Source organism: Lissotriton helveticus, chromosome 5_1 (genome assembly GCF_964261635.1).
Source record: "Lissotriton helveticus chromosome 5_1, aLisHel1.1, whole genome shotgun sequence".
Lineage (NCBI taxonomy): Eukaryota > Metazoa > Chordata > Amphibia > Caudata > Salamandridae > Lissotriton > Lissotriton helveticus.
Window position 1 is genome coordinate 1415857580 of NC_136065.1, and position 13708 is coordinate 1415871287.

The window sequence follows — 13708 nt, forward strand, 5'->3', positions numbered from 1 at the left end:
CCCATGCCTTTCCGTCTTCTCGGGGTGGGTGGTGAAACACTCCTTCATGCCTCATAGCCCCTCTCTCCCCCTCCGGGCTAGTTTCACGGGCTGCAGGATAAGATGTTCCATTACTCCCTCTTTCTTCCCTACTTCCCTGTGATTCCTGATTATTCGAGGCGTGGCGGGACCTATCGCTGTTCTCCTTTCTCCAATGTTGAACGTCTTCCCCAAGTGTATGATGAAGGCACCTAAACCTATTCTGAAAAGCCCGTACCGCCTCATCTCCTCCGTTCCCCCAGAGACGGGACATTTCCTCACATTCTACAATCTTAGTATTTTGTTCCGGCTGTTCTCTCTGATTTGTAGGACATGCATCCCCTCTATTCTCTTGACTTTGGCCTTCCCGGCTCTGACTACTCTCGCTGGCCCCACAATGAGATACTGTCCCGTTTCCCCTGCTTTCCCACTCTGGTTCCGTTCTTGTCCTGTTACTCGGAGATACTATGGACCCGTCCCATTCCCTCAAATCAGCTCTTAACTCTGAAAAAGATCTTGGCCGCGGTCCCCTTAGATCCATTGGTCCTCTCGGACCTCCCTGTTCTGAATTGGGACCGACAGTTGTGTCTAATGGGGTGTTCCACGTTACCGAACCTGGTAATTGTTTCCATGCATTCGTCACATTATTCCTCCTTTCCATCTCAATCCTTTCCCTATCCAATTGCCTTTGTTGTTCCCCTCTATCTCTCTCAGAATTATAGATCGAAACTATGGGTCCTATGGTAACAGGCACTTGAAGAGCGTCTGGCAATCCCACAGACTCAACCCTTTCTGTGGTTGGCGTTTTCTGCACCACAAACCTTCCCACTACACTCTGTACAGTGTTGTTTGGAGGTGTTTCTCCGCCTTTGCTAGGTGTCCATTCCGATATAGGGAGTGGTGTATATCCCTCTATCTCATTCCCATCTTCCCTTGCGAGCCCTCTATCTTCTATCAATCCCACTCTCGGAGGTGGTCTATCCATTAACAATCTGTTTATCAGATTGTCCTCCGACTCGCTTTCCTCGTCTTCTTCCATGAGGTTTCCTCCTCCTGACACCTCCCTCATCGGATACATTTTCTCCACCTCAATAGTCTGTACCCTCCAACGCTTTTCCTCCTCATCCCATTTGGAATCTCGCACTGCCCTTACCGATCGCGTCAGCCTTTGTTGACGCCTGTTCAAATTTCGGTCGTGTGCAGCCTTAATCCATGCATTAAGAGCTTCAAACTGTGTTGGTCTAGGTGAGGGTTTCAATGAGGACATGGTTGCTTTTAGCCGATGTAACACCTCTAACTTAAACGTTCCATACTTCGGGAACTGCATTTCCTCATTTCCTTCCGTAAGCTTATTCCAAGCCCCAATCCACAATATCGTATGCAGCCCCACATTCGTTGCCATATAATGAGCTGGCGTACCCTCTGGGGGAGCCTCTTCCCCGTAATAATGTTCACTTCGTTTACGTTTAAAAATCCCTTTCAAACACTTAAAACACTTCATGATTTCTCTTTTCTCCGCGTTTGTTTACTTCCTGATGACTCTCCACCAATCTCAGCGCCGTTCTCACTAACTGGCCTATCCGTACGCGGCTTTCCTCCGACGTCACGCTAGCCGCCCAACCAGAGCGCGGCTCTAGCTAACGTCACACCAACCGCTCAATCACAGCGCGGCTCTAGCCGACGTCACCCGTCCCCCTTCGCAGCAGTTCCCCTCCTTTCTCAGCTCGTCTCCTCGGTCATGCACGCATCCCATTCATACTCTGAAAAATGATTACTTCCGTCCAAGCGATCACCTTTCTTTGACTGTACGCCCACAGTCTTTCTGTAGTTGTCACCCTAACTTGGCGAAATGTCTTTCCGTTTACTTCCAGACAATCGCCTTCTCCGATAGGTTACTCACACGCAGTAACTTTCGACCAGCGTCCGTTACTCATACACTCACTCTTACACTCCCCCTATCTTGGATCCACGGCGGTCAATGGTACCTCGTGACCTCCGTACTATGGTCGACAACTACCCTGGATGTTCGATACACCCAAAACCACTTAAGCTCTGGCCTGAACTTAAGATTTCACCAGTTCACCCGTTTACCAGGTTACCAGTTTACCAGGTTGCGCGCGCTCACAACCTTCTCTCTTTCACACTACAGGCATTCAACTCCGCAAGACATTACAATACAAATACAACACAAAACACCGCAATCTGTTCACGCATGACCCTTTTTATACTCACTCTCCGATACTGCTGCTTTTCTCGCACCGTCTGCACCTTTCGGCACACGATTCTTCCGCTGCTCGTCTCTCGACGTCTCGGGCCTTGGGGTAAACTAACCTCTCTAGATTACCTTCCTCAAGAAGATAACCATCCTCACTCTGCTACCAACTGCTAACGCGGGATTACTGGTTACTAATTATCTTACCAAATCCCATTTCCTGTCGACTGAATCGTTGGTACCTGTCTTGAGTAAAAGGTAATCTCGCAGTAAACAATCAATTTAAGAACTTACACCACTCTAAATGACCACTGACCAAAATTAAGTTTTAAAGATTTAATATAAAGTCAAAGATAACTGAAGATACAAACTTCTCAAAATGAGATTAAGAAGATAAATCGGTATCACTATGAACATGAACTTTTTGAATAATCTGAGTCTGAAGAACAGAATAATAAGTACAACTTCTAATAACATGAGCGTTGCCAAAATGAATACAAGTTGCAACCTCAAAGTCATTACAGAAAAGAAAATTAAGGTTAGTCTGTCCCTACCCTACACTAAATGACATCCCTACTTAGCAAGATCTTAACCCTCTAGGTGTCAGCCGTGGTGATTTCCTAAGAAGATCACGCACTTCTCTTTGTCTCTTCTCTGATAATGGGTCTCTCCTGATCAGCCTATCTGCCTACCCATCCGCTTCCTTAGGCTCCCAAAATCATCTGCTCTGCTCTCCTCCCGGGTCACTTTCCCTAATACCAAATCACATTTCCAATAGAAACGCCCCTTGGGACGCCCCTCACGTGGTACATCTTTGCGCGGTAAACTCCATGATGGTACTCTTGAAGACCCTCGTTATAGTTGACCTTGGTTCCCAGGCTCCTTCTTCCGTGCGCTGATACCCCCTGAAATTCCTGGACACTCCTACAGGCCTGCGCAAGGCGCCACTGAACAAAGTCCCTTTCATTCGAGCTGATTAGGACCCTCGCACCTGCATACAGCTCGTCCTGCAGTGGGCCTCAAATTCCAGACTTCACCATATCTTAGGCCATAAAACACTCTCAGAGCTCCATACTGGACACCTCACGACCTCTCCTCTAACGAGCACATGACGATTTAAACTACATGACATTATCTGTTCTGGCCTACTTGATTTACATGCAGCAGGTTCCTGCACTCTTAAAACGTTAACTTGATTTAAACAGCAAACATTCTTAACTAGCATACGTTTCTAAAATAACACATCTATAAAGCATATACTTTTAACCCTAAGTTCAATAGTACATTTTGAAAGAACCATGTCAACTTTATCTCACATTATTTTAGCAGCACGTTCAGGTTTGCTGTGAATTGCCCTAAGGCCTACACAAAATACTGGAATCCAAAGTTACATTTAATTCGGACATGACTCTTTTAACATGAGAGAACCATGAGGTTTTCACATATACTCCAACATTTCTACATTTAATCTCACACCGTTATAATTATGGTTACTCTACTTAACATTCTATACATTTCGCTATTGAATATAAAACACTCGTGTGCAAAACATGTTTAAACTAACTACGTGCTTGTAAATATGGCGTACTTATACATTTTTTTCAAACTTGTGCTCTCTCAGTGCCTCGGGCACCCAGCTCAATTGTTTGGAAAAGCGTTGCACCCTCTATGCATGCTTTGTGCCTCTGAGAGGCTGCATTTTGCACACTTTGAAGGTGTCAAGGGTCAGCAAGTTTGTTTGATGGTACCAGATTAAGAAGCGATTTCGGAAACCTCGCTCTAGCACCTCTTTTCAATTTTGCATCTCTCGCTTCTAAGTGTTTTTGTGGGCCGGGCCCTGCACAGGATGAGGATTCAGGTCTGTGCTTGTTGTGACAACTGGCTTCAAATGTGTGTTTCAATATGTTAGCAGATTGGGCTGCTTGTGTGTGCCATGAGCTTGCTTGAGGTTTAAGAGTTTCTGGTCTTTTCAAGTTCCCTGGGATATGAGAACACCAGAGGATGGTGGTTCCATAATCTCGTTTGTTTCTCCTGACCTTGGCTGGGTTAATGCTCCTGCTGTGATAACGTGCACATTTATATTTAGACTTTGTAAAGACTCTGTTATGTTTTTCTAGAGACTGTGTTGTTTCGATGACCAACTCATCTTCAGTTGAGAGGTCTAAGAGGATTGTTCATTGTTGAAGCTGAGGCTGTGAAAAGCAATTATCTGGGAGGCATTTCGAAGACTGTGGCTGGAGTTTCTTCTGTGCAATAAATCTTACTTTGGCACTTTTATTCTGTGTGGATATGTTCTTGAAGGTACCAACTTGACACATGGTTTAGTTAAATGCATTTAAATGTCAATGTAAGAAGTTGGAGTATTAATTGAGGGTGGTAATCGTCCATCAATCACGATCCTTGTCAGGTGGAACCACAAAAGTCCCTAAATAAACCTGTGCTTAACTATCTGGTAGCTTGGCACAAATCAGTCAGGATTAACTCAGAGGCAATGTGTAAATTATTTACAAAGTACTCAAATAGTAATAAAGTGAAAACACCACACAATAAATTCCCAAACCAATTTAGAAAATAAATAAAATGACACCAAAACAATGAAAATTCAATAAGTAGAACAGGAGATATGAATTTTTACATTTTGAATTAAAAATAGAGCCACAAAAGCACAACACGCCAACCATGATCTCTGGTCTGTTTCAAAGTCAAAAGCTAAGGCCAGCCATGATAGATCGTAGATTGGAAACAGGGGCCAGGTTTGGCCCACTGGAAAGGTTCATTTTTATGGAGAAAAAGTGGTCCTTGTCAAGTCGTTAGGTGAGCAAGCAGGATCCAGATAGGGGTTTGATGACAGTGTGTTGCTGAAGCACAGGGTCTCGTTGCAGTAATAAACAAAGGTTCGAAAGCACTGAGTGGATGAAGTTCAGGCACAGAAAGACCTCGACGTCATTGAATTGCTGCTTGGCATCAGTCTCGATGAAGACCTCTATGTTAACACCTGGAACATTTTCAGTAAGTCAGATCTCCTTCAGCAGGGCAAGCTAGCGAGCTGAGGTAATCCGGCTATTCAACACCAACACTGATCCTGGTCTCCATCAGCATTTGCAGTGTGGCAGGAGAAGTACACTCTAACCTCAGCCAAAGGTCCAGGACATGGAAGGGCACAACTTGGGAGTTAGAGCTCACTCCAACAGAGACCAGCAGCCGGGTTCAGGGGAAGTCCAGTTGGTATTGGTCAGCTGGTTAGTTGAAGGGAGAGAGGCCTCTGGAAGTTTGTTGTTTCCAGGTAGCTCAAACAGGAGGTCAGCCAACAGACCTCTCAAGTCACTTGTTGGGTCCTGATTTCACGGCAAGCAGTCTGTATTCAGGTTCTTCAGGCAGCAAGGCAGTCCTTCTTCTGATCCTCCACAGGTCCAGGAGTATTTTGAGGAGGATACAGAGGGTGCCCCATTTTTGCCTAGTGGCCGCCTGTGGGAGGAGGGGAGGTCCTGGTCACTTCCTAAACACTGGGGTAAAAGTTACCAGTGGTGAACCTACCCACATTTGCATCATATACTATGTGCTTTACTGGAACCTATCACACAGTACCCATATTCCCTAAAACTAACATGGCAGAACCCTTCTTTCACTGGTTAGACGTTCCTGTGCCCACCCAGCAGTGTGGCTATGAACATGGGCAAACACTGCTCTATAGTTACTCCAAACAAGTTCTGAGGAAGCTTCCTCTCCCACTGGGTTCGGAGCCAAGCGGACTAGAAAGACAAAAAAAAAGGTGGGCCTATATGTGAGCTACATCTGCCAGGGACAGGTTAGGCATCCTTTGAAACTCAGGAAGTGACTGGGGTTAGACCCCCCAGGCCATTCCACATAGGAAAGAAAAGCACTGCTCCCTGCTCAAGCCCTTTGTCTACTGTCTGGGAACAATTACCATCTCACCACAAGTAAGCCACAGCAGGCAGGTCACAGTGAATACTGGCGGAAAGGTCCTTTTCTGGCATAGGCAGGAAAATGAAAACTTTCTAAAAGTGTCTTTATCAAAACAGTAATATAAAATCCAACTTGATCATTGGGTTGGATTTTAAATTTCAATTAAAGTGAGACCTTGAACCATTTGTCTAGCTACTCCCAAAGTGAAGTATTATTAGTGCATATATTGTAACTCAGTGTTTTCCTTAGGGAGAGCCAGCCTTTCCAACAATTATTTTGGAGATTTTTCACTGCCACGGCATGTAAAACATTAATTATACATGCCCTGCATTTTAAATACCATGCATCACTGTGGCCACCTAGGGCCTAACGTAGGGGTGACTTATAAGCATTAAAATGATGGTTTTGGCTTGTCAAATGGTTTACTTTGCCAGGTCGAAATGGCAGTTTAAAAATGCCCATCCAGTCTACAGGGGCAGGCATGAAATTGTGTGTTACTGTGCCAATTTAGAAGGTGGCACAATAGGTGCGGCAGCTCACCCGCAACCTGTAATTTACAGTCCTTGGGTACACGTAGTACCTTATACTTGGGATGTATAGGTAAATTACTTCTGCTAAATTTCATATATGGGAATTTTACTAGGTTTAAAAAGAAGAACACAAGCACTTTACTACTAGTTAGCAGGGGTAAATTGCACAGATCCCTATGGGTAGCAAAAGCAACACAGCCAACGAAAATGGGTTCAGCAACAAAAGGAAAACATTTGGAGAAATACCATGCAAAATATAATAATTTCCAACACAGAATAAGTAAAACGGTAGGATAAAAATCTGATCTGATAAAGCATAAGCCATGCATGTATTCTGAAAATGGCGGTTTCTCATGTATCACAGCCTAGAGGACTATTGTTAAATCACTTATGTAAGTGATGCTTCCATTTTAACCGTTGTGTGCATTTAAGTTCTTCCAATGACAATTTTTCAGTGTTCTGACCATTTCTTTTTAGGGTTGGACACAACGAGATTATTGGAGTTTGTCGGGCAGGAAACAATGCGGAAGGCCTGGGGCGAGACCACTGGAATGAGATGCTTGCATACCCTCGAAAACCGATAGCACATTGGCACTCATTGGTGGAGGTCAAAAAGTCCTTCAAAGAGGTGCGTACTCTCTTTTTTCCTTTTATTTGCATCTGAGTTTTGTTAAGTGTTTGTGCTTTTGAGTTAGACATAACACTTGATTTAACTGCCCATTTAAATTGCTTATATATGTTTAAAATGAACAAAAATAGGTGCGAATGCCGCTAACTCATGAATATGACAACTATTTGGTCATAACATACGGTTAAGACAATATGTTTGTTGGTTTTAATTCCAATTCCTTTATTTCTTTTTTATTTGATTTAACACTTCTATTTGAATATATGATTTTTCAAATTATTATACAAATATTAAAACCTAGTGTACACAACAAAGAATGATATTCATTATATCAAAGAAAACAACTTACATATTTACAACAAAATGCATACTAATGTCCATTCAATCCGCACTCATTCGTCACTCATACCAGTACAAACAACACAAAGAAACATCAATGGTTCGATATATGCTGGAATCTCAATATTCACAACAAAAAAGCCAATATGTGTTTTGAAACAAAAACAAATATATACAATTTTTGATTTTTATCAATTCCTAATTTTTGATTCTGGCTTGTAACATAAAGTCTACGCGTTTCGAACTCGCGTCAATTGGGAGTTCTCATCAGGACCAATATCTCACGCTCATCAGAGTATAACTGGCAATGTTCATGTAGTCACACATTGTGTGTTTTTTGTTTATAGCTGCCTGACTCTCAGCATTCTGGAGGGGGACACTTTCAAGTTCAATTAATGACACAGCCACAAACCACGCTTTTTATCTGCTCAGGTGCTATGTTGTCAGTTCTTAACGAATGGTTGATGTGAACAAGAAGCAGGGAAAACGAAATTAATGGGTTGGGTAAGGACTCTGGTTATTTTTCCTTAAACCTTTAAGATGAAAGCACCATGAGGATATTCCATTCCACTCCAACTAACCAGGCATACAAAGGTGCTAACAGGCCAATAGAAATATAATTCCCAATGATCTAAAGGTTTCTGTAGATGTAAAAGTTAATCAACGTTGTCTTTCTTAGCCACTTCAGTTCTAAATCGTAACATATCCTTAACCTCAGGGTTGCTAGCGAGAACCTTCTGTCATGCATGTTCTACCATCATAGTCAACACTTTAACCACATAAGTGAACTCCTCCATGATTGGCTGATTAAAATATTGTATGTTCTGAAGGCATGGTTCAGGAAAACACAAACATTTCTCTAATGCACAGAATAATTACTAAAAGTGTACAATTCTCCTTTTAACAGTCTTACCATTGTGAGGGTTGCATCTTTGCACAGACACTATGCCTGTCCTGGCCCTAACTAAATCTTTAAATGCAATACTTGTTCCTATCCTCTTAAAAGCCATAAAGAGGGGTAGCTCCTGTCATGCTTCCTGAAATATGAAACACCTCAGCAGGCCTTTGGTCAATTCAACAGGGAAAAGTGGGTGAGTAATGTTCATTGACGGTAAGTAATCAAGGCAATTCGTCCTAATCCATGTTCTTACATTGTTTCAAAGCTGAGAACGTGCCCACAGGGCTGCTCAGAAGAACAGAAAGGTCCAGCAGCAAAACTGCTGAAGAAACAGGTGAGCGTATAATACTACCAGCCCCCAAAGGCCACAATCTGAGAATTTAACAAAGGGGCAGGGGGAAGACTCCAATTAGTTTTAAAATGTTTTATTAGTTTCATTAAATAGACCTAAGTGCAATAGTGACAGGCATATAATACAGATCAGAAATGATGTGCAGTACATATACACTAATTTTCTTCAAAATGGAGATGTACACTGAGAATGATAATAAATAGATTAAAAGATAGATTAAAAAGGAGAACACCCAAATAACTATAATTAATTGAATTAAGGTGATAACCAATATCTTATATGACATGTATCCATAAGCATTCAAACATATTTCAACTACTGTAAATTTCATACATATATTCAGTCAACTAAAACTACTACAATAAACCTATGACATCATCCCCCCAACCCACAGTTACTCCATATCAAGTAAAGCAGTCATAAATAAAGTGGTGAAAAATTCCTCATGAACACGTATTTCACAGTAGTACCCACTATTACCCAATATATCTGAATTATCTGGTCATGACCTTCTTTGCACTCCATAGGCTGGATAGAGTGCGACGCAGAGGAGGTGGATTGGCAATCCTCTTTAAGGCTACACTCTCCTGTACGGTAAAGTCTCTATCAGTCCCTTCGGATCCCTTTGAGGCTCTATATTTTTGTATTGTGTGTTCCCCCTCGATTTCCCTCACTGGTATTCTTGTATATAGACCTCCAGGACCTAGAACCAACTTTTGCCCTGAGCTTTTCAGAATCTTGGAACCATATTTTGGGAGATCTCACTTCACTATTCTCGGTGACTTGAATTTTCATTTAGATGATCTGGCAGCTAAAGATACATCCTCCCTGGTTAATGCTTTGGAGGCCTGTGACTTTGTCCAAAGGGTACTTTGCCCGACTCACAGGGCTGGCCATACCCTTGATGGGGTGTTCTCTAATGATCCTAGGCTAACAGTCGGCGCGCCTTTGCCGATAGTATGGTCAGATCATTTAGCAGTACCGCTGTACTTAAATACTCCCCGTACTGAGGGTAATTTGATTACCACCAACAGATGTTTCAAAAGAAGCTTCAGAAATATCACCAACGAGGCTTTGGCCCCTTTTATTCAAAATTTTAGCATCCCATCTTAGTGGTCGGTGGATGAGGCGGCACAGGAACTTGCCAACTCTATCACTAAAGCAGTGGATGAGTTAGCTCCTACCTCACTTAGATATGTGGCGCGACAAAAACCGACAGCCCCCTGGTTTACAGAAACACTGAGGCTCCTTAGACAAAAATGTAGAAGGAAGGAAAGAGGCTGGCGCAAATCTTGGGATCCGATGGATCGGGAAGCTTACAGGTGCCTGTTGCGAGAATATAAAAGCAGGGTTATCAAGGAGAAACAGGATTACTTCACCAACCTGACCAGTTCTCTTACTTCATCTAAAGAGCTTTTTAAGATCGTGGACTCCCTCTGCTCTCTTCAGGCACCTGACCCTGTGGTAGCCTCACAGGAGCTATGTAATAACATTTTGGATTTCTTCTATAAAAAAATAGATGACATCTATCTGGCTCTACTATCTCAGAGGAATTCCCTGAGTGACGAGGATTCCTCCCGAGTTAAGCACTTTGAATCTTGGACTGGTGATTCTTCCCAAATCCTTACCCACTTCCCTGCGCTTTCCGTGGACGGACTTAATCTACTTTTAGACAGAACGAAATCAGCCTCTCCCCGGGACCCTGTTCCTTTGAAAGTACTAAAGGACTGTAGGGATATCATTCTTCCTCCTATGTTGGAAATAATGAATGGAGCTATGGAACAGGGTATCTTTCCTATGGCATGGAAGAAGGCCATTGTGAAACCTCTTCTTAAAAAGCCTACCCTGGATCCTGGTCTCCTGAAGAACTTCAGGCCAATATCTCTTCTGCCGGCCCCCGCTAAGATGTTGGAAGTGCATTTGATCTGTCATCTATCCAACTTCCTGGATTCCTCGGGGTTCTTGGACGGGTCCCAACATGGCTTTAGAAAGCTCCACAGCACGGAGTCTGCTTTGACTAAGGTTGCAGATAACATTCGCCGGAAAGTAGATCTGGGCCAAACCACCGTGCTATTACTGTTGGACCTTACTGCGGCATTCGACACCCTGTCTCCCTCTACTTTAACATCCAGGTTAAGGGAGGCAGGGGTAACAGGGTTGGCCCTCAGTCTCCTGAACTCTTTTTTACAGCAGAGAGAGCAGCGTGTGATGCTTGGAGATTTCCTCTCCCCTGCTAAGTCTCTGCAATGTGGGGTGCCACAGGGGTCGGCATTGAGTCCGACCCTGTTTAATATCTACGTGGCCCCCCTTGCGAGACTAGTAAGATCTCAGGGGATGGAGGTGGTGTCGTACGCCGACGACACGCAGATTATGGTGTCCCTGACCCACTCTGTGAGTACTACCGCGTCCAACTTTAGGTCCTGCATGCAACTCGTTGCAGAGTGGATGATTCTCAACTCCCTAAAGTTGAACGGTGACAAAACAGAGGTCCTGGTCTTTGGCAAAGACCAGGACATGTGGTCAGGTGAGTGGTGGCCTTCATCTTTAGGCATCTGCCCCACTCCCACACAATCTGCCAGGAATCTAGGCGTCATCTTCGACACCTTGCTCTCTATGGAGCTTCAGGTTAACAGGACTGTGTCCACCTGTTGGGGTGTCATCAGGACCCTTAAAAGAATCCTTCACTATCTTTCCCCACAGGCACGCAAGCAGATTGTGACTGCTCTTGTTGGCTCAAGGCTTGAGTACTGCAACTCACTCTACGCCGGGGTCAACAAGGGCCTTCTGCAGCGTTTACAGGTTGTGCAGAATGCGGCGGCGCGATTTGTGTTGGCCCTGCCATGGCTGTCTTCTGCCACCATGGCAAGGAAGAGTCTCCACTGGCTCCCTATCATCTTTTAAACTCCTCTGCCTCACTTATAGTGCCCTCATGGCCGGCCCTGCTGACGCTCTTGGATCCCTGCTTACTCGGTATGTCCCGAGCAGATGTCTACGCTCTTTAGAGCTAAACCAACTGGTAGTCCCGCGCTCTAGGAAGGTTAGATGGGGGAGTAAGGCCTTCTCCATCTTGGCACCCCAATTATGGAACACACTTCCCCTGGAGATCAAATCACAGCCCTCATTGGATCTCTTTAGGAAAGCTCTTAAAACTTGGTGTTTCATTAAGGCTTATCAGTAAGCTCCTGTCACCTGGTGTTTTCTGCTAGATATTGAGTTAGGCGCCTTGACGCCCACCGGGCTAAGTTGCGCATGCATAAATCCCACTTCATTCATTCATTCAATTAAACCAGATTTTTCTTCTTTCACACACAAGGACTCAGGGAGCTATTCAACAAATCTGTATCTGCTTCCAGGGCCAACAAACTTTCCACCAGGTGTTTCCATGTTTTAACCATTTCAATTTTTCTCGCCCTCTCTTTATGCATGAAAATATACAGCACACTGTTGGTCCAGTGAGGCAACTTGTTGTCATGGCTCTTCTGAAAATCATGGCTGCAGGGCTTTCACTTGTGGTTGAGTGATGGGTTGAATGGTAAGCTAGAAGAGTCAAACGTAAGACAGTTTTAAGGTTGAGCTTTTTTAGTACAGCACACTAGACAGCTTTCTTAAGAGTATTCCTGAAAAGTACAAGGCCATTGGCCTGTGGCCAAAGATGCGCGCTCTTCTGATTCTTGACATTAAGATGACTGAGAAAGTCTTTGAATTCTCGACTGTTGAAAGGTGGGCCGTTGTCAGACTTTAAGATCACAGGAACACCCCAGGTCATGAAGATGTTGTCTAATCTCTCAATGACATGTTCTTGAGTGATAAATGAGAGATCTTCTATCAATGGAAAACAGGGTTTTTTATCAATGATCAGTATCAAGTGTTGTCAAGCAGACCATAGAAGTCAACGGCAACTCTTGTCCCTCGCATGCGTTGGCAACTCTGGTTAGTTTAAGGGGTGTTGAGTGGTTCCAATGACAGACAGTTGCATAGATGATAGGCCTTTCATTCTTTCTCAAATCTCTACTCGAGATGTGGAAACCAGACTTGGTCTTGGTGAGCTCGTTTGGTGGCAACAATTCCACAATGTCCGTCATGAGCCACTTAAAGTATCTGTTGTTGCAGACTCTCCAGAATTACCATTTTTAGACCTCATATAATAATACCTTCCTAAGTAACGGAGACTTAATCTGTGATGTTTTTAAACTTCTGATATTCACTGTCACTGGTTAGTGGTCAAGAGTTTTGGTACCAAGACTGAGGTGTAAAAATGTCTTTCAGTTTCAGCATGTGACTATCTTGACTTGTGGCAGTGACAATTTATTCCAATGAGATGCAGTATTTGATTTCGCTATGAAATTATGTAAGCTTCAGACGTCCTATAGTGGGTCCCAGACATTGTAGAGGCACTCGTGAAAAGTAGCTGGCAGGGTTCTGATCGTTCCCTGGACAATGTACGATGGTGTAGTTTTATTCTTGTAATCGCAGACCCCAACGTTCAATGCGAGGAGGCATTTTTGCCTTTAGATTGCAAAAGATAGTAAATACTGCTCAATGATCTGTCACAAGCATGAAACGCTACCCCTACAAGAATGTGTGGAAGTGTTCATAAGGCCACACCAACTGCTAAGCTTTCTTTCTTAGGTTGTGTTCAGTTTGGGCCAAACTATGACATGCATATGCCACAATCTGTCTTTATTTGGATGTCTGCTGTGCTATGTAAGGATGGCTCCTTACTGCAGAGGGCTAGCGTCAACAACAACCTCTGTAGGATGCATTGGATCAAAGTATGGCATTTCAGTAGCATCCTCAATAGCTTGTT

The 13708-nt window shown here is 43.7% G+C and overlaps 1 protein-coding gene across 1 annotated transcript in view; it reads left to right on the forward strand.

Annotated features, from left to right (window-relative positions):
* Positions 1 to 13708, forward strand: part of SYT6 (synaptotagmin 6) — a 607564-nt gene that overhangs the window by 552436 nt on the left and 41420 nt on the right. The window contains exon 6 of the mRNA XM_078640534.1: positions 7162 to 7312. Within this exon, the coding sequence (XP_078496660.1) occupies positions 7162 to 7312 (151 nt within the window). The remainder of the gene's footprint in view (positions 1 to 7161; positions 7313 to 13708) is intronic.